This window comes from Dromiciops gliroides, chromosome 2, assembly GCF_019393635.1.
Source record: "Dromiciops gliroides isolate mDroGli1 chromosome 2, mDroGli1.pri, whole genome shotgun sequence".
Classification (NCBI taxonomy): Eukaryota; Metazoa; Chordata; class Mammalia; order Microbiotheria; family Microbiotheriidae; genus Dromiciops; species Dromiciops gliroides.
In genome coordinates, this window is record NC_057862.1 from 518,254,844 (window position 1) to 518,281,894 (window position 27,051).

The 27,051-nt window shown below is 44.0% G+C and overlaps 1 protein-coding gene across 1 annotated transcript in view; it reads left to right on the forward strand.

The window, feature by feature from the left end:
* Positions 1–553: 553 nt before the first annotated feature.
* CTSB (cathepsin B) overlaps positions 554–27,051 on the forward strand; it is a 28,963-nt gene continuing 2,465 nt past the window's right edge. The window contains exons 1-8 of the mRNA XM_043984406.1: positions 554–708; positions 19,886–20,036; positions 20,904–20,992; positions 21,381–21,495; positions 22,121–22,239; positions 24,679–24,764; positions 25,535–25,681; positions 26,245–26,361. Of these exons, the coding sequence (XP_043840341.1) occupies positions 19,911–20,036; positions 20,904–20,992; positions 21,381–21,495; positions 22,121–22,239; positions 24,679–24,764; positions 25,535–25,681; positions 26,245–26,361 (799 nt within the window). The 5' untranslated portion in view covers positions 554–708; positions 19,886–19,910. The remainder of the gene's footprint in view (positions 709–19,885; positions 20,037–20,903; positions 20,993–21,380; positions 21,496–22,120; positions 22,240–24,678; positions 24,765–25,534; positions 25,682–26,244; positions 26,362–27,051) is intronic.

Genomic DNA, 27,051 nt, shown 5'->3' on the forward strand with positions numbered 1-27,051 from the left:
AGCTCCATGAGAGCAGGGACTGTCTTTTGCCTCTTTTGGTATCCCCAGTGTTTTGGTATAGCGCCTGGCACATAGAAGTCAATGAAGAATGCCTCGTCTTATAACCTAAAGTTGCCTAGCCTTGCCTTTTGTCCGTCAATTAACAGTTCTCTTTCGAATCACCATTCATTCATTCATTCATTCATTCATTCATTCATTCATTCATTCATTCATTCAACTAGCATTTATCAAGTTCTCTTCTGGAGGACTCAACTAGGATAGAATTGAAAAGCAGACGAGGTCAGTCATTTCTGGAGTGAGCCAATCAAGAGAAAACATTCCTAGGGCTCCAGGAGCATCCCAGAAGGCGTTTGAACAGCATTTGTTTCTTTCCGGGGAGAGGTGTGGGGGAATACTCGCCAACTCAATGGACTGGGGGTGGGGGGGGGTATGCTTTAGGTAGCTCTGCGGAGGAGAGGCGGGTAGAGGAAGCGGGAGAGGGTCGCTCTCTAGGCAGTGGGCAGTCCACTGCTCCTTCTGGGCTGAGATCACGTGAAATGAATCAGCAGCTGGGCGGGGCCGTGGGACTGGGGCGGGATCGGGGCAGGCTGGGCTGGGTTCAGGCTGGGGCTCCGCATAAATACTCTTCCCAGAGCTTACGGAGCTTGGGGACCCTTGGTGGTGCTAAGTCCTATTCCCTACACGAACCTGTTCGGCATTGGAGGAACGGTGAGTCTGGGGGACAGGAGTACTTGCACGGAGGGAGGGTGTTCCTGCTGCTTGGGGGAGCTGCCACCCCCCCCCCGTCCCCCGTCCTCTGGGCTTGAAACATGGGGCAAGAGGATGAATTTTTTATCTTTCCTAGTCGGGAAAGACTTAGTTTCACTCTGAGATCCCCCCCCCCCCCCCCGAATATGGGGAAGAGGTCCCAGGACAGCGGTGGGTTGTCGACATTCTGGACACAGGGACGACGGACTGGGTGGGTGGCCCCCGCGAGGCCCGAGCGCAGCTGCAGAATGTTAGGGGTTTATAAAGGTTGCTCTGTTGTGAAAGCAAAACAAGCCGGGCAGCCAGGCTTCCCCTCCCCCTCTTCCTCTCCTTTCTTCGGGGTACTGGGGCATCCTGGGGCCGCTTCACCGGAGCCTAAGAACCCCCCCCCACACACACACTTGGCTAGAAGTGAAAGCTTCGGCAGACCTTCGTGAGCCCCGAGGGTGGGGAGAGGGCAGGGGTTGCTTTTGGGGAGGGATGTTGGCTGCGAGTGTAAACGATTCTCCTGGGCCAGGCCTCTGTGCCTGGTGGCTTCTGCCCTGCCTGCTTAGAGGAGAGTCCCTGGGCACGGGGAGGCCGCCAGCTGAGCCCTGAGACTAAGTGTCAGGAGTGAAGGAAAAGGGAGAGGAGGGAAGGGGGCGGTGGGGTAACCTGGGACCGCCCGCAGCCCCCCAGCTACCATCCGGGAGTCTGGGGCTGCCAAGAAAGTGAGGAGGCCCGTGCTGGCGATACCCGTGCTAGTCAAGGGCACTGGGGAGGCTTATGAGGAGCCAGGCTCCCATGCACTTCGGTGCCTGCGGGGGAAATGAGTGGGGAACTTTATGATCCTTCTGGAGCCTGGTGGCCTTTCTTAGTGGGCGCTCTACGAAGCTGGGCATGCCTGGGCTGGGAAGATTCCCCTTCATGTTCCTTTTGGGAAAATCTCCTTTCCTCTTTGAATCGGGGAGGGGTTGCAGCAGTTACTAATGCAATAAGGGTGGGGTGAGGGAAAGCCGATTGGTGCCTAGAAAGGTCTTTCTATCCTATCCCAGTAAACCACTAAACCAGTATAACAGGCATTTATTAAGCCCCTGCTACTTGAGCCAGGCACCGTGCTAGGCACTGGGGACAGGGAGACAAAAGAAACATTCTCTGGGAGACTGCATTCTTTGGAGGAAATGCAACAAGTAATCAGAATAAGTATAGGCTGACCGTGAGCTCTAATTTGGAGGAAGCTTTGGAGTCTTAAGTGGTGGAGGTGAAGTGTGACCGGAATCTGGGCATAGGACAGTAGTCTGGAAGTGAGGAGATGGGATGCTAACTTCTAGAGAAGCCAGTTTGGCCTCAAGGTGGATTGTCAAGGTGCCTATAAGGGGGTGGGAAGTGGTAAGAGAAAGGCCCAAAAGATAGACAAGAGCCAGATTGTAAAAGGCTTCAAATGCCAGTATAAAAGTTTATTTTATTCTGCAGGAGCCACTGCAGATTCTTGAGGGGAAGGTGACTTGGTCAGTCTTGTTTTTGGAATATTAATGTGGAAGCTAGATTGACAAAAGGAGAGGCTGGAATTGGACAAACCAGTTAGGAAAAAGCTGTTATAGTAGTCCAAGCTTAAGCAGAAATGAAGTAGAGTGCTGATTTTTTGTCTTACAAAGAAGATTAGTATAATCTTATATAATATTATAATAGTATAATAGAGATGTAGAAACTACAAGTTTCTACTGATCAGATATGTGGGGTGACGGTGAGGAATTCTGAATGACTCGGGTTGTGATAGGGGTGGAGGAGTCGAGTGGACATGATGAATTGTGTGTTGCCTGTTAGTGGGACATCCAGTTGGATCCATTCTTCATTATCATTTGCCTCTTAGACTGTATCTAAGGAGAGAGTCTAGGTTTAGATAAATAGATTTTTGGAATCATAGATCAAAGAACTAGAAAGGACCCCAGAGGTTATATTAGTCCAATACCACACTCTCCATTAAGGATAAGTATTCTGAGGCTCAAGAATGTTTAAGTGGGTTATCAAAGGTCAAATGAGTAGTAAATATTATCATCACAGAGATCATTGAACCTATAGGAGCTGGTAAGATCCCAGAGTGTAGAGAGGAAGAAAAAGGGCCCACAACAGAAGCCTAAGCTATACACCCACAGTTAGGGATGGGATGGGATGCGAATGATCTGAGACTAAGAAGGAGCAGCTTGGTGATGCTACAGAAAGGTCTAGAAAGAAATAAATGAAAATTAGCCATCAGAAACTGAGAAATTAGAAATCAGATTGCAAAAGGCAATGTTTAAGTGGGTAGGCAAGTGGACTGCCCTTAGCTATCCTGTAGGCCCAGAGCAGAAGGCGTGAGCTTTCTAATCAGGTCCTTTGAGTTTTTTAAATTACTAACTTGGCTGCGGTGCTCTCTGAACTGGAGGAGAGAAAGCTCTGTGTTATGTGGAACACAATTCTGGACTTTGCTTCTATTTGTTGCCTAGATGTGACCTGGGGATTCTGGAGCATCCTATTGAGATCTTTAGGTATCAGAAAATAAATACAGCTAAGTTATGTCTTGGAGAGTAGACTGGGTTTATAGGAGAGTAGATTTAGAGCTAAAGGGGCCATTAGTCCAACCTCTCTCATTTTACAAATGAGGAATGGAGGTCCGGAGAGATTGTCTTGTGCGAAGTCACTCAGTTCTTCTGACTTGAGCTCACTTATCTTGTCTTTGCTGGCCACAGTTTACAGCCCTGAAACTACTGGACTTTACAGAGAAATCCTATAATAGCTGAGATTCCAATCTCAGAAACTCTAGGGAATTCTATATAGCATATAACTATGATCTCGCTTTATCTTTAACCACATCTCTTGTGAGATAGGTGCTATTGTTATCCCCATTTTACAGATAAGGAAAGTGAGGCTTAGAATTTTAAGTGACTTGCCCAAGGACATACGGCTAATTATGTGGCTGAGGCTGGGTTTAAACTCTCAAGACTAGCACTTTACACAATGTGCTACCTAGTTGCTGGTTGCCAGTTGCCTTCAATATATAAATAGTATATAATTGCATCAGAATACTACCAGGGCTTTAGCGAATACATAGGGAAGAAATTTGTGTTAATCTTGAGTGCTTGGAAACCCAACTTCTCTCTTATCCTGACAGTCTTTTCCTTTGTACCTGAGATGCCAAACATGTAGCTTATGACACTCCTGATTGCTCCCTGTATCAGACTAAAATGCAAATGGGAAATAGTTAACAAAATAAACAACTAGAAGGCAGATTATGTTAATATGCGGTTTTCTAAGTCAAATACACACCTACAAGGATCCTCAGGGATGGTTTATGGCCTCAGTTTCTATGAATTTGATACCACTTCTCTATATCACTAGCAGATCCTTATTTAATCAGCATATGCTACTGAATCAAAAAACCAGGGGCCTCCCTAATCTGGGAGGACCTGGCATCTCTAGTGGGAGCTGGTCTTCTGTAAGCTTGTGATATATCAGTTTCCATGTCCACACCTCTCTTACAGAGATGCTGTTTTATCTTCCCTTTTATCATCCAGAACATAGCCACCCTCCCAGCTATCCATGTTAGCCCACCTCAGTGTTATCCTCCAACACCTCACATATCTAATCCATAAGTAGCTCTTGTCATTTCTGCCCCTACCCTGGTTTAGGCCTTGATCCACCTTTCTCCTGGACTGTTGTAGTAGTACAATAGCCTAATACCCTCAGCCCCTCAACTCTTCATTCCAAATCCATCTTCCCCTCAACTGTCAAAGTAACTTTTCTAAAACACTGGTCTAATCACGTCACCCTTCCTACTCGGTAAACTCTAGGGGCTCTGTTATATTCAGGATCAAACAAAGATCTGTGGTATTTTGAGCTCTTCATAGCCTGACCATCTTCTACCTGTTTTACTCTTCATACACTCCACACGTTGTCTAATCCAGTTAAACTGACCATGTTCTTCATAGACTGACTGACTACCTTCCCACTTGCCTTTGCACTGTCTGTTCCCAGTGTCCCTCAGATCTGCCTCCCCGTTGCTTAATAGAATGCCTGGCCCATAGTAAACAAAAGTGCTTTTTTGAGTAAGTAGTTGAAATGAAATTTCTGGTAGTGTATTCAGAAAAGTGGGAGGGATTAATAATCCATGATAACACAAGTATTTGTAAAAAGCCCAATTAATGGGCATTCCTTTGATTTCCATTTCTTAGCCGCCCTTTTTGTGGTGCTTTTTTGCTGCTATAAATATTTTTGTACAAATAGGTCTTTTTCTCTTTTGGGTGGATGTCATTGGGGTATAAACCTAGCACTGGTATTGCTGAATCAAAGGATATGCACAGTTCTATAGCCCTTTGGGCATAGTTCCAAATTGCTTTCCAGAATGATTGTTTTACATAATCATACATGTATAACCTATGTCTGATTGCTTGCCACCTCAGGGGAGGGGGGGGGAAAGAAGGATAAAAATTGGAGTCCCAAACTATAAATAAAAATGTTTATTACTTTTTTTAAAAGCCCTTTAGCTGAATATAGGGAAACATTTTGTGAGATGCTTTGCTAATGTCATCTGACATGTTTGTGTGTCTTACCTCTCCTAGGAAGGAAAGCTATAGCAGGGGTGAAACCTCCTTGATGTCACACACAGGATATGGAGCAGGGTGGGTTCCTGATCAGGAGCCTCCTGGTCTAAGACATTACCCAGAATACATGTGTAGATCACATCAAGTGATACTGTTTTCTGGTCTCTACCCTTGAGTCTCTAGGAATTGAGATGGTTTCAGAATTTCCTGGACACCCTTGGTTCCTGGTTATTATTGGCCAGAAGGGGCAACACAACACCAGACCCAATTGACTTTAAGTGGCTTACCATGTGCCAGGTGATACACTGGAAATTCTGACATTACATTCTGCAAGTATCAATATGAGTTAGGAAGTGATGGGCAGGGAGGTAGATATAAAAGCAAAAGACAGTAAGGATTAGGGACAGAGGGGGAGCCATGGAGGACAGCTTATACAAATAGAGGAAGAAGACAGTTTGGGGACAGATGGTAGTCTGGTTCCTCAGAAAAATACCCTATGAGGAGTTTCTATTTTATCCTAGAGGTAGTATAGAGACAGTGAAGGATTTTCCACCAGGAATCACAGAATCCAATCTCTATACCAAGAAGATGCTACTGAGCGAGCCCAGCTTTTCCTGTTTAAAGTTGGGATGATGGGTACACTAACTACAAACTATCTGTGGTTTAAAAAGCCATTGGGGAGAGTCTGAATGGGTTATGCAGCTGCCTTCAAGACCTTTTTTCTCTTGAAATGAAGCTCCTCAGCTGATCCTCTCCTATTTTAGGATGTGGTGGTGGTGGGAAACAGACAAGAGGAAGAAACGAAAAAGAAGGAAGTATTTCCCCAGGCAAGAGAAAATGAGAGTTATTGGTATCAGCTGCCTCTTGCACAATTGGAACTTGTAACTAGTTTCCTTATGGGTAGAACTTGGTTGTACTCCGGGCATTTGTTTGACCATTGCTTTTACTTGAGTTGGAGTGTGAAAGGGGCTCTGAGCTTTCTCTAGGGAATGAGTTTTCTTTCTCTTCTCATTGTCCCCTTTTGGCACTCCTACCTCCTTTCAGGGCTCAGCTCAAGTGTCACCTCCTTCAAGAGGCCTCCATTTTCCTTTGCTTCCAGGATGCACCTTCCCCATCCCCTGGCAATTATTTTGTAGAGAGCTCATTTCTGCTTATTCGTTTGCATGACTGGCAGAGTGTACTTGATGGCTGGTACTTTCCTTTTGTCTTTGTAGTACAACACCAGGCAAATAGTACATAATTCAACTAAAGTTTATTTAATAAATTTAATATTTAATTTTTTTAAATCTAGTAAGAGGAAGAACCTACTACCTGTCAAGAAGCCCACTCCATTTAGGAAATTGTTCTTCATATCAAGCTTAAATTTTGTCTCTTTGCAGTTTGTCAATTCCCAGATCAATATAACAATTTCACAAGCATTTGTTTTACTGTATGTGGCCTCACACAAGCACCAAGTGAGGAATAATTCTCTCTCTCCCTAAGAAAGTCTTCTCTGAATACTCAGGCTTGACCCATTGCATTCCTGTATGTGCATACAATATAATTTGGAGAAGGAAGTCTTAATAACTGAGAGTAATCAGGAAAAGCTTCTCCTCCCAGAATGTTGTAGTCCTCATTCTTGGAAAGTGAGGAATACTTGATCAATTTCTGGGTTATTATATATGTTCTTTCACTAAATTCCTGATAGGACTGCCCCATTAGAATGTGCAGGCTTGGGGCAGGTTCTGCCAAGTTAGGAAGGCCCAGAGGCAGACCATGTGTGTACTTGGTGTCTGAGGGCCAATCCAGCCAAGCACGGAGAGGACTGTAAAGCAGGTGATGAATTTGGAAGGGTTGCAATGTTACTCATGTAACTTCTGCTATGGCCTGTGATCTTAGAAGTACCCACCCTACTAATGAAAGGATGGCTCCTTGAAATCTTAAGTACCCACTCTTCTCATGCTCCAAACAAGGAGTGTTTCTAATGAGAGAGAGAGCCTAGGCTTTTTTTTTTTAAAGTGAGGCAGTTGGGGTTAAGTGACTTGGCCCAGGGTCACACACAGAAAGCCTAGGAGCCTAGGCTTTCTGAACAAGAGGCTGAAGTCTGCTTTGGTTTTATTCAGTCTCTTTTACTTCCATAGGTTTCCTGTGTGACTAGAGACCTCCTTGGACTGGCTCAGAATGGGGGGAGAGGAGGCAAGGAGACTAAGGACACTGACCTAAACGATAAGGGAATGGAGATCCCTGCACTGGCTGCAGGTCATTGCACCATTCAGAAGTTGGGACCCATGATGCCAGTAGACTTCTGCTAGATTTGAGTAGATGCATGGCTCTGTGGATGGAAGGGTGGCTTTGGGTTCAGTCTGATTTAGTGGTTTTCCCCTCACACTCTGCCTGGTGGTAGAAGATGGCCTTTTTTCAGCCTTGAAGTGCCTCTGACATCTCAATCAGTGTTGGTATCCTGATGAAAAACCTGTTCTTAATAGTGATTGGAAAAAAGACTACTACCTTCTGTCGGGCAGCCTGAGAGAGCAGATTTAAATGGGCAATCTATAGATCCTGGGCTCATTTTCTAGGCAGAAGACCTCTAGAAATAGAAGGGTGTGTGTGTGTGTGTGTGTGTGTGTGTGTGTGTGTGTGTGTGTGTGTGTGTGTGTGTACACACACGTACACATACACTGGCTATTTGTGTACTTAATACACAATACTTAATACAGTCATTAGCAGATATTAAGCCCTTAAATGCTTGCTAGTTAATGGGAAAAGTGATAGCTGAGAAGCCAAAAGACCCAAGTTCAAGTTCAGCTCCTCTCTTCCTGACTCAGTGACCCTGGGCAAGTCATCTCCCTCTTTCTCCTCAACTGGAAAAAGTGATAATTTTTGCACCACCTGCATCTCAGTGTGGTGAAGTAGGTCCTAATGACTGGCAATCTTAGCTCCAGCACAGTCTGTGGCACACTGGCCTTTTCCTGGATCTGCAATTTCACTGGAATGACAATTCACCCAAGTAAGAAGTTCTACTAAAATGACTCAGAACCTGCTCTGTAACTTGGTCTTGGACACCCAAGACCCAACACCCAAGCTTGGTTACCCAGCTAGTAAGTGTCAGGCTGTATTTGAATGTCCATCTTCTGACTCTGGCTGGGCTCTTTTGTCTCTCATTTAATGTTTTTCAAATTCATAAATGAGAATGTGGTCTAGAGCCAGAATGAGTGGGGAAAGCAAGGCTAAACATCAGAGGCACAGGTCGTAAAGGGATGGGGTCTATTGAGACTTCCTTCAGGACTCACGGACAGAAGCTTTTGTCTCACTCAGTATGGCCGGAAGTGCACCAGGTTTGGCACTATGATGAGGCTTGAATCCTGCCCCTGGCCCTTTCTGTCTGTTTGAAGAGTCCTCTGAGAAAAGATTTCCTATGTAAATGGGACTAATAAAACCTGCTCTTAACCACACAGGGTTTTGAAGATCAAATGAAAAAACAATATATGAAACGCTTCATTATTAGAGTAGCCAATTTTTATTTGGTGCTTTAAGGACCGCAAAGCATTTCATAAGTTCTCATTTTATCCTTTCAGTAATGCCATGAGGTAGCTTGATATTTTTAGGTATCTCATTCACTTTTTTTTTTTTTTTTGCTGGGCAGCAAGGGTTAAGTGACTTGCTCAGGGTCACACAGCTAGTGAGTGTCAGGTATCTGAGGTCATATTTGAACTGGGGTCTTCCTGAATCCAGGGCCAGTGCTTTATCCACTGCGCCACCTAGCTGCACTCATTCACATCTTACAAAGAAATTGAAGCTCAGAAAGACTTGTCCAGGGTCACACATCTGTAAAGTGACTGTTAGTTCCTAATTTATTTGACAGGTTCTGTAACAACCAGGGACTTCCTTTAGTTCCCATTTTATTTTCAGAAATAATCTTAAGATTCCAAGGCATTGAGGTACAGGGGGAAAATATGGCCTCAAGAGACCTGGATTTAAGTCCTACTGCTGATACATACTGGCCTTGTGGCCTTGGGCAATTCATCTAACCTTTTTGTGTTCCAGGCAGCTGCAAAAAGACATAACACCCTTTGAATTAGCTTAGCCAGTGAAATTATAGACCTGGACAAAAGTTGACACCTGGAATAACCAACCAAGTTATGATAGATGTATATCTAAAGCAGTATTGTGACATAAGAAATGACAAAAAGGACAGATGCAGATAATCCTGGGGAAATTTGTGTGAACTGATCCAAAGTAAAATGAAAAGAACCCAAAGGATAATTTTTATAACAACAATGCCATTTCGAAGAAAAATACCTTTGAAAGACTAAAGAATTCTGGCCAATGAAATGATGAACCAGGATTCCAGAGACCTAATGAATGTGTTTAGCCACCTTACAGAAAGGATAGGGCCGAAGCCTTCTTTTTGTAGTAGGTAGGCCTCACTTTGTTCCTCACAGGTTCCTTTTTATGCTCTCCCCCTTTATAAAGAGCAGGGGTATCCAAATCGTGTACAGACAGCATGAACTGGGGGTGGGAGGGGGGAGTACTAGAAGGGTGCCAGATTCACCAAGTCCTACAGTATGGCAAGGCAGGCATACAGAGAGCTATGTCCAGGAAGATCAGGAAGTCAGTCGAAGCTTCAGCTGCTCAATTCAGGGTAGCAGCATCCTTCACTTGCAATCAGCTCCCACTACTGGCTTGTGTTCTGCCCTTCAGTTTATCCTTCCTTCAACATAAGGAAAAACTACATTTCCCATCAGCCCCCACTGCCAATATGGTTTAGAAACTCAAAATGTAGAGTAAGACCACATACATTATCAGGCAGACCAATGTGGGAATTGATTTTGCTCGACTGTATGTTTGTCACAAGGGTCCCCTTTCCGCCATGGAGAAGTAGGTGGGAGGAAGGCTAGTGCCAGACTTGAGAGAGACAGAGACAGAGACAGAGACAGAGACAGATGCAGACATGAAGCTTTTTTGTTGCACTTAAGAACAGAAGGAAACGTACAAGCAGAACCACTTTGAAAACTGTACCTTCACTTATAAGGAAAAGTCAGGCTGAATATCAGAATCAGGGTTTCATGTGCAATCTTCCTTCTCTTCAGCTTTTTCATATTGAAGTGTTTATTTTATTTTGAAGTTTGAAATTTTAAAAGAAAAGAAAAAAATTGAGTTTTCACAACCATGATTTAAATGAGATTTACATAGCTAGTATAATTCATTTGGTTGGGAGAGAATTTGGTTCTAAGGAACAGACTGGTGGGGCCAAATTATAGACTCAGCCACCACCAAGGCCCCTTCCTGTCCTGACTTGGATCGTGGGGGTGAAGTTATAGGAGAACCAGCTAAGTCTGGCCGATCATTTCAGAATAATGAGAACTCTGGTGTGGCTGGGTCCCAGCAAATAAAAGGCTTAGGAACTTAGGTGCTAATTAAGAATGGTTATGAGGTGGGTGGCTTAAAGTTCTATTTAATGCTGTGAAAGCAGTTTCTGCAGCCTTTTAAAAAATCTGATAAAGGCTTTCATCTTTTCCTCTGCATGGAGAATGGACAGGATATGTTAAAGGAAGCCTAGAAATGTCCTCTCCTTCATTGCATCAGCTGGTCTGGGCTAGCTCCTATCCTGGCCCTAGTGACATCTTCCAAGCTGAGACACCTTGCTCCCTCTGAAGCGCCAAAGGATCTTAGACATCTTAGTGATCCTCTTGGACAATTTAGAAAATCTTGAGTCTGAGTTACTGAGCCCCAGGAATGCCTTGCAGAGCTAGTAACAGAGACAGGACTACAAACTGTTTTGACCTCCTGGTTGGTTGGGTGTTTCTACTATACCTACTATAGCTATTTAATGATTGTGCAGTTCAGAGGTACCAAAGGGGGACCCTTTTAGACTACAGTAGTATAAAGCTATAACCAGGCATGCATTCAATGTTTTTGTGTGTCTGCCTCCTGGACAGTTTCCATGATTGTTTTGAGCTCTTTGTCTTTGCTTTATAATTTGCCCCACCCATATGGCCTCCAACTAGTAAGAGCCATGCCTTTGGGGTGGGCAGGGGTGGGGGGACTTTTAATCTTATGAACTTTATATGCAAAAATAATTTTTAAGTGATTGTATACAAAATCATAAACTTCCATCATTTTGTTTTAAAATATTATTAAATTTAAAAGGTGAACAAAATTTCTGTTTGTGGCCTTCTGAATTTTTTTCTTTGTATCTTTTAAATGTTTTGATGATGCTTTTTTTCTTTTGCATTCATCACTTCCAATTTGCCTTATAAGCATAGGCAAGCAAAATACTACTTTTCAATCCAATATTCTAAGTTTAAAACATCCCAACATTCCCCAGCCCTGAGGAAACAGATTAAAACTGGTCCCTACCTTCAAGGAGCTAACAACTCTGTACTGTATGCAGATACAAAGTAGAATTGAAAGGCCCGAAGAATAAATCCCATGGAAATCTAAAAGGACTTTTATAGTTGGGAGGTGGCCTCTGAGCTGGCCTAAAGGAAGACTCTTCTACAAAGTAGAAATGAGAGATTTGTCCCCAATTTGGTTGGAAGTTCTTGTAATTCATTTTGGCTAGTTTGCCTGGTATAACAAATAAGGTTGGAAAGATAGTGGAATGCAGGTTGTCAAAGGCCAGAAATACCAGATGCAGAAGTTTTGTGTTTTTATCCTACAGGCAGGCATTCAAGACCACCAAAAGCCTGAGGGAGTTGCTGATTTGGCATCTTTGCGAAAGATAACTTGATCAGTTTTTGTTCGTTATTTTTGTTAATTTATTAGGCATTTTTTAAATTAAGCATCTACCATGTGCCTGTCACTGTGCTAAGCACTGGGGATAGAAAGGTGATAGTCCCTGCTCTCAGGGAGCTCACAAACTTATGAGGGAGACAACGTGCAAATAACTGTACAGATAAGCTATCTATGGAATAAATTGGAAATAATCAACAGAGAGAAGGTGGTAGAATTGAGGGATGAGGAAAGGCTAGAAGGTGGGGTTTTAGCTGTGACATGAAGAAAGCCAGAGAAGCCAGGAGGTAGAAATGAGGAGGAAGAGGGACAGACAAGAAAATGTGTCCAGCATTAGGAGATGGAGTGAAGAAGCAGCTAGGTAATAACAGTGGGTAGAGCACTGGGCTTAGAATCAGGAAAACTCCTACATAGAAGTTCAAATCTGACCTCAGACACAAGCTGTGTGACCCTGGGCATGTCACTTAACCCTATTTACTTCAGTTCCTCATCTGTGAAATGAGCTAGAGAAAGTAATGGCAAACCCCTCCAAGTATCTTTGCCAAGAAAATCCTAAAAGGGGTCACAGAGTCAGACATGACTGAAACAACAAGGAAGCTAATGTCTCTGCATTAAAGAGTGTGTGGGGAGGCATAAGGTATAAGATGATTGGAAAGGTGATGGTAGGGGGAACATGAAGGGTTTTGAATGTCAAGCAGAAAATTTTCTCTTTAGTCTTAGAGGTGAAGAGGAGCCACTGTACCTTAAATAGAAGGGTGACAGAGCAGACCTGCATTGTTAGGTTATGTGACAGGCAGAGTCATCTCTTCAGGGGAAGAGATGGGAAGGAGGTAAGGAGTAAGTAATATTACAGAGCCCTGACACAACTGATTTTAATTTTCTCACACGACTCACTCACTAGGCTGATCTTTATTATTGTAACACCCATCCACTGAAGCTCTTGGTTGGCTTCTTGACATAGTTGGAACTGGAGCATGGAGAGGAAAAATAACACTTTGATCGACCTTCTTTTTGTACTTTACAAGTGACTGGTGTTAGGTTAGCTCAGAACTTAAATCTGTAGCTGTTAACCTGCCTTGTTTGTCTTTTGCTTCCCTAAATTCATTGAATTAACCTGAAAACCAGCCTAGTGTCAGTGTGATGAATGGAGTTCAAGTTTCACCTGACCCAATAATGGTGTGACTCTGGGCAAATCACTTAATTTCTTAGTGCCTGAGCTAAGACTCTTCAATTGGTAGATCCAGTAGTAGTCTACCTTGGGAGGACAGAGGTGTTGCCTCACCTGGAGCTTTCTATATAAAATAAAATCACAAATATGATCTAAGAAAAGGAATGTTGGCGCTGGCAGATTATAGAGATTTAGGAGATTTCTAGTATGATAGTCTTACTTTACCAAAAAAAAAAAAAAATCAGAATCCTAAAGAGGAAAAGAATTTCACAAAGGGCAAACATCCAGCCTGACTTGTAAACCTCAGGACTTTAGAAATGCTATTCAGATTCGGAGTATAAGGATCTAGGTTTAAATCCTGCCCGTGCTACTTACTTACCTATGTGACCTCGGGCTTAATTGCTTATTTGGAAAAGGAAGGGATTGGATTCGATGATCCCTCAGGTTCCTTCACACTTTACTCCTCCATCCCTTTTACTATCGAGGGCAGCTAAGTGGCACAGTGAATAATAGAGCCTCCAGGTCTGGAGTCAGGAAGACTCAGTTTCCCGAGTTCCAATTTGGTCTTAGGCACTTAACTAGCTGTGTGACCCTGGGTAAGACACTTAACCCCTGTTTGCCCCAGTTGAGTGATAATGGTTTTTGTGTCTATGGAAATAATTGCCTGTCCTTTCCTGGAGAAGGAATCCAATTCCCGGAATTGCTTGGGAAATTCAATTTTAAAATGAGCTGGAGAAGGAAATGACAAACCACTCCAGTAAACCCCAAATGGGGGTATAAAGAGTTAGACATGATTGGAAAAGCAACTGAACAACATCACTTATCAGGAATAGGCCTGCACCCACTCTGGGGTCTTACCTATAGGTGCCCTTCCCAGGAAGGAAGACCTGGGAAATCCATTTACCCCTTGCTCCCACAAGAAATCATACAAAAAACCTGGTTTCAGTGGATGTTAAGGGCATCCCTGAGGGGATAACATTTCTTAATGGCTAAGAAGACTTTAGGAGTAAGAAGTTCTACCCAAGTGAGAGGAGTTCAGAGAACATGTAGTAAAATTCTCACAAAAACCCTGGGAGGCAGGTTGTGTTATGTATTTCAGGCTGGATTTGGTGGTCTTACTGACTCCAGGCCCAGTGTTCTGTCACTGCACCACTGGGCAAATGGGTCTCTAGTGACCAGCACCAGCTAGCCAGTGCTCGCTCGCTCTCTCTCTCTCTCTCTCTCTCTCTCTCTCTCTCTCCGTCTCGCGCTCTCTCTCTCTCCCCGTCTCGCGCGCGCTCTCTCTCTCTCTCCGCCTCGCGCGCTCTCTCTCTCTCTCTCTCTCTCTCTCCGCCTCGCGCTCTCTCTCTCTCTCTCCGCCTCGCGCTCTCTCTCTCCGCCTCGCGCTCTCTCTCTCTCTCTCTCCCCGCCTCGCGCGCTCTCTCTCTCCGCCTCGCGCTCTCTCTCCGCCTCGCGCTCTCTCTCCGCCTCGCGCTCTCTCTCCGCCTCGCGCTCTCTCTCCGCCTCGCGCTCTCGCTCTCCGTCTCGCGCTCTCGCTCTCTCTCTCTCTCTCCGTCTCGCGCTCTCGCTCTCTCTCTCTCTCTCCGTCTCGCGCTCTCGCTCTCTCTCTCTCCGTCTCGCGCGCTCGCTCTCTCTCTTTCTCCGTCTCGCGCGCTCGCTCTCTCTCTTTCTCCGTCTCGCGCGCTCTCTCTCTCTCCGTCTCGCGCGCTCTCTCTCTCTCCGTCTCGCGCGCTCTCTCTCTCTCCGTCTCGCGCGCTCTCTCTCTCTCCGTCTCGCGCGCTCTCTCTCTCTCCGTCTCGCGCTCTCGCTCTCTCTCTCCGTCTCGCGCGCTCTCTCTCTCTCCGTCTCGCGCGCTCTCTCTCTCTCCGTCTCGCGCTCTCGCTCTCTCCGTCTCGCGCTCTCGCTCTCTCCGTCTCGCGCTCTCGCTCTCTCTCTCCGTCTCGCGCTCTCGCTCTCTCTCTCCGTCTCGCGCTCTCGCTCTCTCTCTCCGTCTCGCGCTCTCGCTCTCTCTCTCCGTCTCGCGCTCTCGCCGTCTCTCTCCGTCTCGCGCTCTCGCCGTCTCTCTCCGTCTCGCGCTCTCGCCGTCTCTCTCCGTCTCGCGCTCTCGCCGTCTCTCTCCGTCTCGCCGTCTCTCTCCGTCTCGCGCTCTCGCCGTCTCTCTCCGTCTCGCCGTCTCTCTCCGTCTCGCCGTCTCTCTCCGTCTCGCCGTCTCTCTCCGTCTCGCGCCGTCTCTCTCCGTCTCGCGCCGTCTCGCCGTCTCGCGCCGTCTCGCCGTCTCGCCGTCTCGCTGTCTCGCTGTCTCTCTCTGTCTCTCTCGGAGCAGTGCGAGGGTTAATCGACTTGCCCAGGGTTACACAGCTAACAAGTGTATGAGGCCAGATTTAAAACTCACAAAGATGAGGGAGTCTTCCTGATGCTAGGCTCAGCATTCTATCCAGTACGTCACCTAGCTGGCCCCCTTACCATTTTACAGACATGAGTCTTAGACACTAGGGATTGGGCATGGGTAATATGATTTTGAACTCTCACTTCTAAATGAGGAAGTCATTGTGGGGTATTTCAGACTTTAGTCAGTGGGGGAAGATAGGCTTGATTACTATGATCGCTGCTGTTTACCATATAAAATGCTGCCAGGTTTTTTGGACATGACCTTTGTCACAACATCAGCGCCTTTAGCACCTGACTAGGAAAATGAAACAACCTCTCAGACTGGGGGTGGGGGATGACTTAAGTCTCAGTTCTGGGAAGTTTCTTGTAGGGGAAAAAAAGAGTCAGTGCACATTAACTGTCTTAATAAGCTTTAGAGCTTATGAGCCAAGCATTTTTCTCCTGTGAACTGACACCCAGATTCAGGTTTAAGTACCTAGGGCCTGGCCAAAGGTCAGTCTCTTCCCCTACCCTCCATCTCCCCTATTGGAGGGGCGGGGTGACTTGCAAAAGAGGTCACACTGTGAATCAGCAATAGAGACCTCATGACTTCCAGTCACTGCTTAGTCAGCAGAGGCCTTGGGACCCATTTCCCATAGACTGTTACCATAATACCTGGAGCAAAACAACTGGGCTGAACCGTCTCCCTCATCTGCTCAACTACTGACCTCCCTGACTTCCTTTAAGTCCCAATTAAAATCTTTTCCCAAAATCCCTTCTTTTTTTGGGGGGCGGGGTGAGGTAATTGAGGTTAAGTGACTTGCCCAGGGTCACACAGCTAGTAAGTGTCAAGGGTCTGAGGCTGAATTTGAACTCAGGTCCTCCTGAATCCAAGGCCGGTGCTCTATCCACTGCACTACCTAGCTGCTCCCAATCCCTTCTTTTTTTAAAAAAATTTTGACATTCATTTAAAAATCCAAAATCTCTTTCCCACCAACTCTCAGCAATATGATATAAATTATATATCCAACCCCTTTTAATTCTAGTGCCTCCTATTGTTCCATCATTTCAGTAGTGTCCTACTCTTTGTGACCCCATTTCTTTTTAAAAACTTTTTAAATTTTATTTTTTTGCAGGACAATGAGGGTTAAATGATTTGCCCAGGGTCACATAGCTAGTAAGTGTTAAGTGTCTGGGGGGCGGCTAGGTGGCGCAGTGGATAAAGCACAGGCCCTGGATTCAGGAGGACCTGAGTTCAAATCTGGCCTCAGACATTTGACACTTACTAGCTGTGTGACCCTGGGCAAGTCACTTAGCCCTCATTGCCCACCCACCCCCCCCAAGTGTTAAGTGTCTGAGGCCAGATTTGAACTCAGGTCTTCCTGAATCCAGGGCCAGTGCTTTATCCACCGTGCCACCTAGTTGCCCCCTGTTACCCCATTTCGAGTTTTCTTGGCTGGAGTGGTTTGTTTCCTTCTCCAGCTCATTTACAGATGAGGAAACTGAGGCAAACAGGATTAAGTGACTTGCCCAGGGTTACACAGCTAGTAAGTATCTAAGGTCAAATTTTCACCACCTAGCTGCCCTCTTTACTAATTATTTACTTTTTATCCTGTATCTGGCTCAATCAGATATATTTTCTTGCTTTATATCTTCTCCCCCCCCCCCCCCACCATTAGATTGTAAGGTTCATTGAAGATTGGGATTGTCTTTTGCCTCCTTTTGTATCTCCAACACTTAGCATAGTGTCTGGCACATGTTCTGTCATTTCAGTTGTGTCTGGCTCTTCATGACCCCATTTGGGCTTTTCTAGGCAGAGATACCAGAGTGCTTTGCCATTTTCTTCCCTGTGGTCAAATTTCTGACTCCAGGCCCAGCTTTAGATGCCTGCCTGGCACATAGTAGGTACTTAATGTTTGTTTCATGATTGAGTTATTAAGGATCTGCTTGAACATTTGCTAGACATTGGAGGAGATAAAGTTGATAAGGTTTTGACCCAGTCTCCTAGGGGAATAGAGGAGGCCAGTGTAGTACAACAGAAAAAAGAAATGGCTTTGGGGTCAAAGGTCCTGGGTTCAAATTTCAGATCTCACTTCTGTGACTGGCTGAATCATCGGACTCCAGTTACCTCCTGTAGGATTCTACACGTGAATAGATTTCTGGAAAGCACCTCAGAGAGAATCTAGCCCATCCAACCCCTCATTTTACACTCAAGAAAATTGAAGGCCAGAGAATTTGGCACTTAGTTAATAAGTAACCAGTTGTGCCAGTTTTTGTTTGCAAGGCTGGGCTATCCTCAGTTCCAGGCTTTCTTTCTTCCTTCCTTTCTTTCTTTTCTCTTCTTTCTTTCTTTTCTTTCCTTTCTTTCCTTCCCTTTTTTTTTTTTTGGGCAGGGCAATGAAGGTTAAGTGACTTGCCCAAGGTCACACAGCTAGTAAGTGTCAAGTGTCTGAGACCACATTTGAACTCAGGTCCTCCTGAATCCAGGGCCAGTGCTTTATCCACTGTGCCACCTAGCTGCCCCTGAGCCATTACTTTCAATCAGATTTAAGGGGGAGGGCAGGTAAGCCAAATTAACCTGGTCATCAACAAAGTCTAATTCTAATTCTTCTGGGCTCAGCTTGGTCATTTAATTAATTGCACAGTTTTCAGTATTCTCCTCAAATTATACTTGTGGCACAATGAATAGAAGCTGATTTCTAATCTTGCCTTTGACCCTTACTAGCTGTTTCACTCTGGGCAAGTGACTTACCTCCTCAACCTCAGTTTCCCTGTCTATAAAATGGGGATAATAGCAGCTACCTTACAGATTTGCTATAGGGATCCAATAACATAATAATATAAAGAGCTTTAAACTCTATGCACAGTAAACACATTTATTTTAATATTGAATAGGTGATGCAGGAAGGTTTTCTGAAAGCCAGTGGGTACTGAGAGGGACTGCAAGAGGCTGGGAAGACCTGTCCTGAAGCTTTATGCCACCACCCTAGGGCCTAGCAATGGAGCAGAGGCAAAGATACTCTGCAGAGAATGTTAATTGCCCCAGGTTTTTCAGATCATGTTACTTTGTTAGTAAGCCTGCTGTGTGAAGAGCAAACTGATACATAATCATCTCTTCCTGAGCAACAGCTGAGATCAGGTAAAGCTGGCAAGAAGCCAGTCAGCATTGTTGCAAAGGACTTGGTGGGGGCCACACATGGTTTTGGTTTCTCTGAAATTCTGACTTGGCTTTCGGGTCTTGTAAGAGGCAGAGACTGCTCAAGGTGGGTGTGTGGAACCTGCTGAAAAAATAGATGAAAAGGCATTTACTAAGCACTTGGTGTGTACAAATAGAAAAGGCTAGACAGTCCCCCCACTCTCAAAGAGCTCATCCAATGAGAGGAAATAGCAACACATTAAAAAAAATTTAGCCACAGGGCAGATTTATGGAAAGGGCCAGAAGTCCCAACGGTACAGTGATTAGGTTGATGTCCAGCCCCCAAGGGTTTCTAGGTCAGAAGACTTGTTTCCAGGGGAATGGAGGACATAGGCAAGTGGGTATATACCCAGTGGGTAGATCCCTGGGCATAAGAGCGGTTTCAAATCTAATCTAAAATTAGATGCTTATTAGCCATGAGGGCAAGTCACTTAACTCTTGTCTGCCTCAGTTTCCACAGCAATAAAATGAGGAAAATAACTTATACATCTCAGGATTATAGTGAGAATAATCTTTGTAGAGCCCTTAGCACAATGCCTGGCACATAGTAGGTGCTTATAAATGCTTTTCCCTTTCCCCCTTTCCTAGTGGCAAAGCAGATGGTAAGCCATTAGAAGATATCTCAGATTTGCAGTCAACCCCTGGGTTTGAACTTCCTGCCTATGGGACCTTTGGCATAGCCAAAGTGTTTTTTTAAGTGTAAAAATCAGGGGCAGCTAGGTGGCGCAGTGGATAGAGCACTGGTCCTGGATTCAGGAGGACCTGAGTTCAAATCTGGGCTCAGACACTTAACACTTACTAGCCGTGTGACCCTGGGCAAGTCACTTAACCTTCATTGCCCCGCCAAAAAAATAAATAAATAAATAAATTTTAAAGTGTAAAAATCAGGCCTCAGGCAGTTTCCTAATATATGGAATAAAGGACCAGATGATCTCTGAAGTTCTTTCTCCAGATGCTGTGATCTTAGATACAGAAAGGGGAAGCTGAGGCCAAGAGAGGGAAGGGGGTCTTGCCTAAAGTCAAACTACTTTTAGATTGTTGGGTCTCTATCCTAATTCTATTCCCACATTAGAAGTGATGTGGCTTATTTATAAATCAAACAACAAAAGGTTTCATGAGATTTTTTTCTCTTTCCAGGTAAATCAAGAATTCATTTCTCAAAATGTGGCAGCTCTTGGCCACTCTGTGCAGCCTGGTTGTACTGACCAGTGCTAGGAGCAGACCATCCTTTTCTCCTCTTTCAGATGAAATGGTCAACTATGTCAACAAGCTCAATACTACATGGCAGGTTTGTCTTGGGAATGTTCAACTCACAAGTAGTAACAAACTTAGGCTGTTGGGAGAAAAGCACTTTTGTAGTTTAAAAAAAAATACCATAAAGCACTATGGAAATATAAACTGTTATTATGCAAGAGTTATTTAAGGCTTATGTAGATACCCTATCAGAATGACACTTTTAAGGTTGTAGGAGGCAGTAGGAAAGAACTGCATTAGCAAAGTTTCAGAATTAACCATCTTCACACACAGCCCACATGGTGTCTGGTCTACTCCTTAGCTTTTGCTTTATTTATAATATTCATCCTGGTCATCTGAGCTCTATGTAAGCTCCTTTATGACTAAAATTGTAACTGCCATTCAATTAGCTCCAAGCCCCTACCCCAGCTTATTAACAAATTGGAGAAATCTTTTTCCATAAGCAGTTAGTTTATGTGTCCCACTGCTCAGCCATTATGACTGCAAAAGTTTCTTTTCATCCACTTTCTGATAACCTCATTTGGTCTGTCTTCAGCCACCCATTGCCTCTCTCTCTCCAGGATTGTAAAACGTCTCCCACAAACTTCCTATAGAATGATGGTTTAACTCATAAAAATTTCATATCCTCTTAAAATTTCTATAGTTTCTGTAGTTCTGTAGTTTAGGCTATTGAAGAGTTATGGGACTCTTCATTACCAGAAAATTGAAGCAGGGTAGAGAAAGGCACCTTGTTTTGTTAATATACAACTAATGATTGTCTGCCAGTGGGACAAACTCGGTGGCCCAGCAGTGACTGCTAACTAACATGACCAGCTTAGTGATAAGTGTTAATGTGGTTTCTTTGTGGGGTGGGACTTTTTTTCCCCTATTCTTCAGTAATGACCAGTGAGTTTTGTTTTAGGCTGGGCACAACTTCCGTAATGTGGACATGGGCTACATAAAGAAACTCTGTGGTACCTTCATGGGTGGAGCCAAGCTACTACCTCAGAGGTATTGAGGCATGGGAAGGGCACAGTGGGAGGGAGAGGAGATAGGGGTGGGGGAATCATGACCTTCTTGCGCATTCAGAGGATGGGGCCCCAAGATTCCATCTAGGTACTTACTTCATTTCCACTATAACTTGATTCTTCTGAGTCTCAGAAGTTTTTAACTCTATGCATATAAACTAACACAGGCCCAAGAATACACTGGGGCCAATGAGATGTGGTTATGAGATCAGGAGAAGGCAAACTGTTGCCTCCTTGACACCCTGTTTCTGATTGCCTGTTTAGTCTTAAGACCCATGCTCACCCCCCTCCCATCCTTAATCTGAGGGACTTGGAGAGAAGCAGAACAGTCCCATTTGACCTTTTGAAACAAAGTTGTCTTCTTTAACCAGAATGTTGTTGGCTGATGGCATGAAGCTACCAGAAAACTTTGATGCCCGGGAACAGTGGCCAAACTGTCCAACCATCAAGGAAATAAGAGACCAGGGTTCCTGCGGCTCTTGCTGGGTAAGGATGAGGAGCTAGAAACAAGACACTTGGACTCACTAGACCACAGACCTGCTTCAAACTTGGAGTAAGGAGAGACCTGGGTCTCTGCTCTGAGGTTTATTAGAGCTATGATCCTAGGCAAGTTATTCCCATTCTATAGATGAAGAAACTGAGGCTTCAGGTGAATTAATGCTTATGTATCTCAAGGTCAGTGTAAAGAAAATGCTTAAAATTTGTAAAGGTGAAATACACCTCAATAACCCTGGAAAATCCAGCATCAGGAAAGGAAGAAGTTGGTATTTATAGGGAGGGAGAGAAAGATGGACTTTACTGCCCAAAGTGAAGGCCTTTTTATGGCTGAGCAATGAAGCCGCTTAAATTCAGCACTAATAGAGGAGGACAGCTTCCCAAAGGAAAGTCTAGGTACAATAGGTAAGGTTATGGGATAACAATTATGGTTGCCCAGTTATCACCCTTAGATACTAATTCTTGAATGACTTTCTTGAATCTCAAGTAGTATCTAACTGGTAGATTCTTACTTATCTTACTTATTCTTACTTAAGAGTATCTTACTTATATTTGGTTTTTCTTGCACTGTTGGTTTCTGCCTCTCTTGGATTCGTGTTTGGATTTGTTCCTACAGGCATTTGGAGCTGTGGAAGCCATTTCTGACAGGATCTGTGTACATACTAATGGAAATGCCAATGTAGAAGTTTCTGCTGAGGATCTGCTTAGCTGCTGTGGATTAGAGTGTGGGGAAGGGTGAGTCTTGGTCCTAAGAGTGGGGGTCAGCACATGTACAAAAATATTTACAGCTGCTCTTTTTGTGGTAGCAAGGAATTAGAAATTGAGGGGTTGCCCATCAATTGGGGAATGGCTGAACAAGTTGTGGTATATGAATGTAATGGAATACTATTGTGCTGTAAGAAATGATGAATAGTGGATTTCAGAGAAACCTGGAAGGACTTGTGTGAACTGATGCTGAGTGAGATGAGCAGAACCAGGAGAACATTGTACACACACAGTATCAATGTTATGTGTTGAGCAACTGTGATAGACTTGATTCTTCTCAGCAATACAGTGGTCCAAGATAGTTCCAAAGGATTCATGATGAAAAATGTTCTCCAAATCCAAAAGAAAAAAACCCAAAAACTTTGGAATCTAGATGCAGATCAAACCATACTATTTCTATTGGGGTTTTGTTTTTTCTTTTTTGAGGTTTATCTTTTTTGCTCTGATTCTTCATGAGAAGACATGACTAATATATTTAATGTGATTGTACATATATAACCTATAGCAGATTACTTGCTGTCTTGGGGAGGGGGGGAGGGAGGAGAGGAAGGGAGAAAAATGTAAAACTAGAAATATTATAAAAACTATCTCTAAATGTAACTGGAAAATAAAATATTTATATGGGGAAAAAAAAGAGTGGGGGTTGGGCCCAAGCACCATCACTAGCTTTTAGCCATTTCCTGGGATGATTCCCAAGAACCAATGGGAAAAAGAAACACTTAGAGCTATGTAATCCATGACCATTAGAATCTCCATCTTTCCTTGGGAATGCTTAACTATTAAAGACCAGTCTTTTTTTTTTGTGTGTGTGGTGAGGCAATTGGGGTTAAGTGACTTGCCCAGGGTCACACAGCTAGTGTCAAGTGTCTGAGGCCAGATTTGAACTTGGGTACTCCTGACTCCAGGGGCAGTGCTCTATCCACTGCGCCACCTAGCTTCCCCTACCACCAGTCTTGACGTGATATACATCAACTCTGAGTAAATATGCTGGAGAGTGACACCCTTGTCATCAAGGATGGAGATGGAACAATCAGTATGATTTTAAAATGTTTTAGAAGTAGCCAGCCCAATGAGAGCCCCCTAAAATCAGATAATTCCAGGGCAAAGATCAAGGTTCATCCTTTGGGGTAGACTAGGCTTGTAGCAAAGTACAGAGGAGAGTTCTTGGCTGTGGAATCAAGACCTGAATTTGAATCCTTGCTTTATCATTTTATACCTAGGTAACTTTGAGCCTCCTTGAGAGGGGTTGTACTAGATGACCTTTTTAAGGTGCCTTCCAGCTCCAGTGTTTGATCTAGCGATGGAAAATGGCAAAGGAAAAGGTTTAGATTCCATCAGAGCCCAAGGGATTGGTTCTGTGTTTTGTTTTTGCAGTAATCTTGAAAAAGCTCTTATACTTATGTAAGCATCTAGTACAAGGCCTGGCTCGTAGAAAGTATTTACTAAAAAGCTTTCAACCCACTACTAAGTAGGGAATCAGTGGTGATTTGGCAGCTAAAAAGCTCTTGTCATCTTGGACATCATCTCGGACAAGGGAGTTGATGGTCTTGCTGTTCTAGTCTGACCCCATCTTGATTATTGTATTCACTTCTAGATGCCACCATTTAGGGAGTACACTGATAAAAATGTCAAAGAAATCAGTTCAGGGAACTAAGAATATCTGGCTGAGAGACACTTGGGGGTAGCACACACACATGTATGTATGTATATATGCATACCTTTATGTAGACATATGTGTGTAATTTATATGATTATATTACATAACATTATATATTATACTATTATATATAATGTTTGATGATAACATAATTAGAATTAGAAATATAGTTTGCAAATGTGTGTATATTTTTTTAATATATGTATATATAAATGAAAAGGTTCCTTTTGTAGATGAGGTATTAACCTTACTATTCCTGGCCCTAGCGGTGGAACTAGGAGCCATAGGCTCCTAGGTTACATATGGACTTAAGGAAAAACTTCCTAACAAAAGTAGACCCAGTTGCCTTAAAACAGTGAGTTCACTGTCACTGGTGGTCCTCAAGCAGGAGGGATTTAAGGGATCCTGTGGTCCCAACCCTATGCCGTGATTGGTCTGTCTTATCCTCCAGAACTTGACATTTGCACAAAAATATGGACATCTGTAATGTTTGTCACTATTGTCTGAAGGCTTCAGGTACAGTAGTAGTAGGTCTTCATGGAGGAAGTGAGCTAGGAAGCAGGGTGAAGGGGAATGGTAGTGGTTTTTTGGGATAAGAGGAAAGGGGTAAACTTAAAGTAGGCCGTTGATTGTGGCCATTTCTACCCAAATGTCATCTTATCTAACCTTACCTAGTGTAGACCTTTCTAGTCACAGGCACCTTACTAATTACTGAAACAGCTTATTTATTCTTATTTGGACTTGTTTCCCAGCTGTAATGGTGGCTTTCCTTCTGGAGCTTGGAGGTATTGGACCAAGAAGGGTCTTGTATCCGGTGGCCTCTATGATTCCCACGTAGGTAAGTATATGAGCATTGTTGGTATATTCATCAATTTCCAAGTGTGACTTTCTTGCAATAAATGGAAGAAGTACCCATCTTACTTGACTTTGCTTGTGGTGGGATTCTGGGAAGGAAAGAAGGAGGGACCTTTGATTTGTTCTTCTGGCGATTTGAGTTGGTTTCTAATGGAGAAAGGTAAGATCTTCCCTTGTCCCTCAGTGCAGAATATCACAGGGAGATCATTAAACTAGAATTCAGAAGTTTTAATTTTTCCTCTCATTTTCCTCTTCTGTGAAATGGCAATATCTGTCCCTGGTTACCTAGGGTGCATGAGATAGTAGATCTGCAACTTCCCTTCTTTGCTGAGGTGGGGGATTATGAATATAGAATTTTTTATCCACAGATGATTTCTTAGCTAGGCGAGTGGAGAGAGATATTAGGAAATGCAAGTGCATTAAAGGAAAAAGGCCCTATGCAAGTAGGTGTCAGGGTTGTATAAAGAACAATATTGCTGTAATACTACTTTCTTTAAATATTTTGGGTTAGTATTTTCCCAGGAATTGGGGTGGATGAAAAGATTAAAAGGATGTATTGGTGCTTATATTCTTAGTATTATGATTGTCTCCATTCTCCTGTGGAAGAAGTATGGCAGTGTGGGAGAAATACAGTGAGTACAGGCGGGGTAGATTAGTTCCAGGAAGGCCTTTCCTAGGACCCAGGACCGAAGACTCAGAGTGAGAGTAGAGTGACTAAAACCTTTTAACCCTATTGCTGTTTGATTCTGTTAGGCTGCCGACCTTACTCCATCCCTCCATGTGAGCACCATGTGAATGGTTCCCGCCCTGCCTGTACTGGAGAGATGGGAGACACCCCCAAATGCAGCAAGAAGTGTGAAGCAGGCTATTCTCCTGACTACAAAGATGACAAACACTATGGTGAGCAAGACCAAGGGTCTGTATGTATATGAAGGGCCTAAATTAGCAATAAATCTCTTTCCCTCAAGAGCCTGTGGTGTTATGGTTTTGCATACTACACCAGCTCAGGGCTTAAGCTCTAGGTTGATTGGGCATACTCAAGACAATAAAAACAAGGCAAAAGCCCCCCTGACTACGGAGGGAAGGCAAGACCCATTGACCATCAAATTTTATGTCTTCCATGTAGCTCTTATAATGGGGCAGGTCTATATTCACAGAAGCTAAGGCCTTAGAACACACACACATGCGCACACACACACACACACGCACACGCATGCACACACACACACACCCTTCTCCCTTGCCCAAGGTGCTCAGTGTTGTTTGGGCAAAAGGACTACTAGGCAATCCTTCAGCAAGCTGGCAAAACAAAAACTTTGCAACCCTGAACTCTGGATGCTGAGGTGAGACAGGGAAGAGAGTAAGTGGAATGGAGTTTCAAGTGCCTTTCCCTGTTGAGTCTGGGATGGACAAAAACTCAAAACTCAGAAGTACCAAGTTGACTAGTGGGTCTTGATTTTCAGGATCAACCTCTTACAGTGTACCTTCAAGTGAGCAGGAGATAATGGCTGAGATCTACAAGAACGGCCCTGTGGAGGGAGCTTTTCTTGTATACTCTGACTTCCTCCAGTACAAGTCTGGTGAGTTGTTTTCATTACGTCTGCTTCAGTTGAGAAGGTAGAGGGACAAATCCAGAGAGACCAAGGGAGAGCTGTCCGGTAAACTGTGTGGCAGAAGTGAGCATCTCTATTTGATTTGTTCACAGTGATACATCTATTAAGTAACAAAACTGGAGTTCAAAACCTGGTCTCATGGTTCTTTGCTTCCTCACTGCTTTTCCTAATGATAAAGCTTTCTGAAAACAGACTTGATGTCCACAGACGTCCTTAGCTTGCAAAGGTGCCAGGTCATCTTCTTTTCTTTGTTCCCTTCAGTAAGCATACTTTTTCTTATTAGAAGGAAGCTTTCGGAGGCAGCTAGGTGGCACAGTGGATAGAGCACCAGCCCTGGATTCAGGAGTACTTAAGTTCAAATCCGACCTCAGACACTTAACACTTACTAGCTGTGTGACCCTGGGCAAGTCATTTAACCCCAATTGCCTCACCCAAAAAAAAAAAAAGTAAGCTTTCATGCTCCTTGTTATAACTAAAGAATGGGAGCTCATAAATGTTGGCTTGATTTAAGAACTGTGAGGCTGTTGAGAAACCATAAGGTTACTTTTTTTCCCAACATTTATTTTTTTCCAGTTAAATGTAAAGGTAGTTTTCGACATTCATTTTTTTTTTTTTTTTTGGTGAGGCAATTGAGGTTAAGTGACTTGCCCAGGGTCA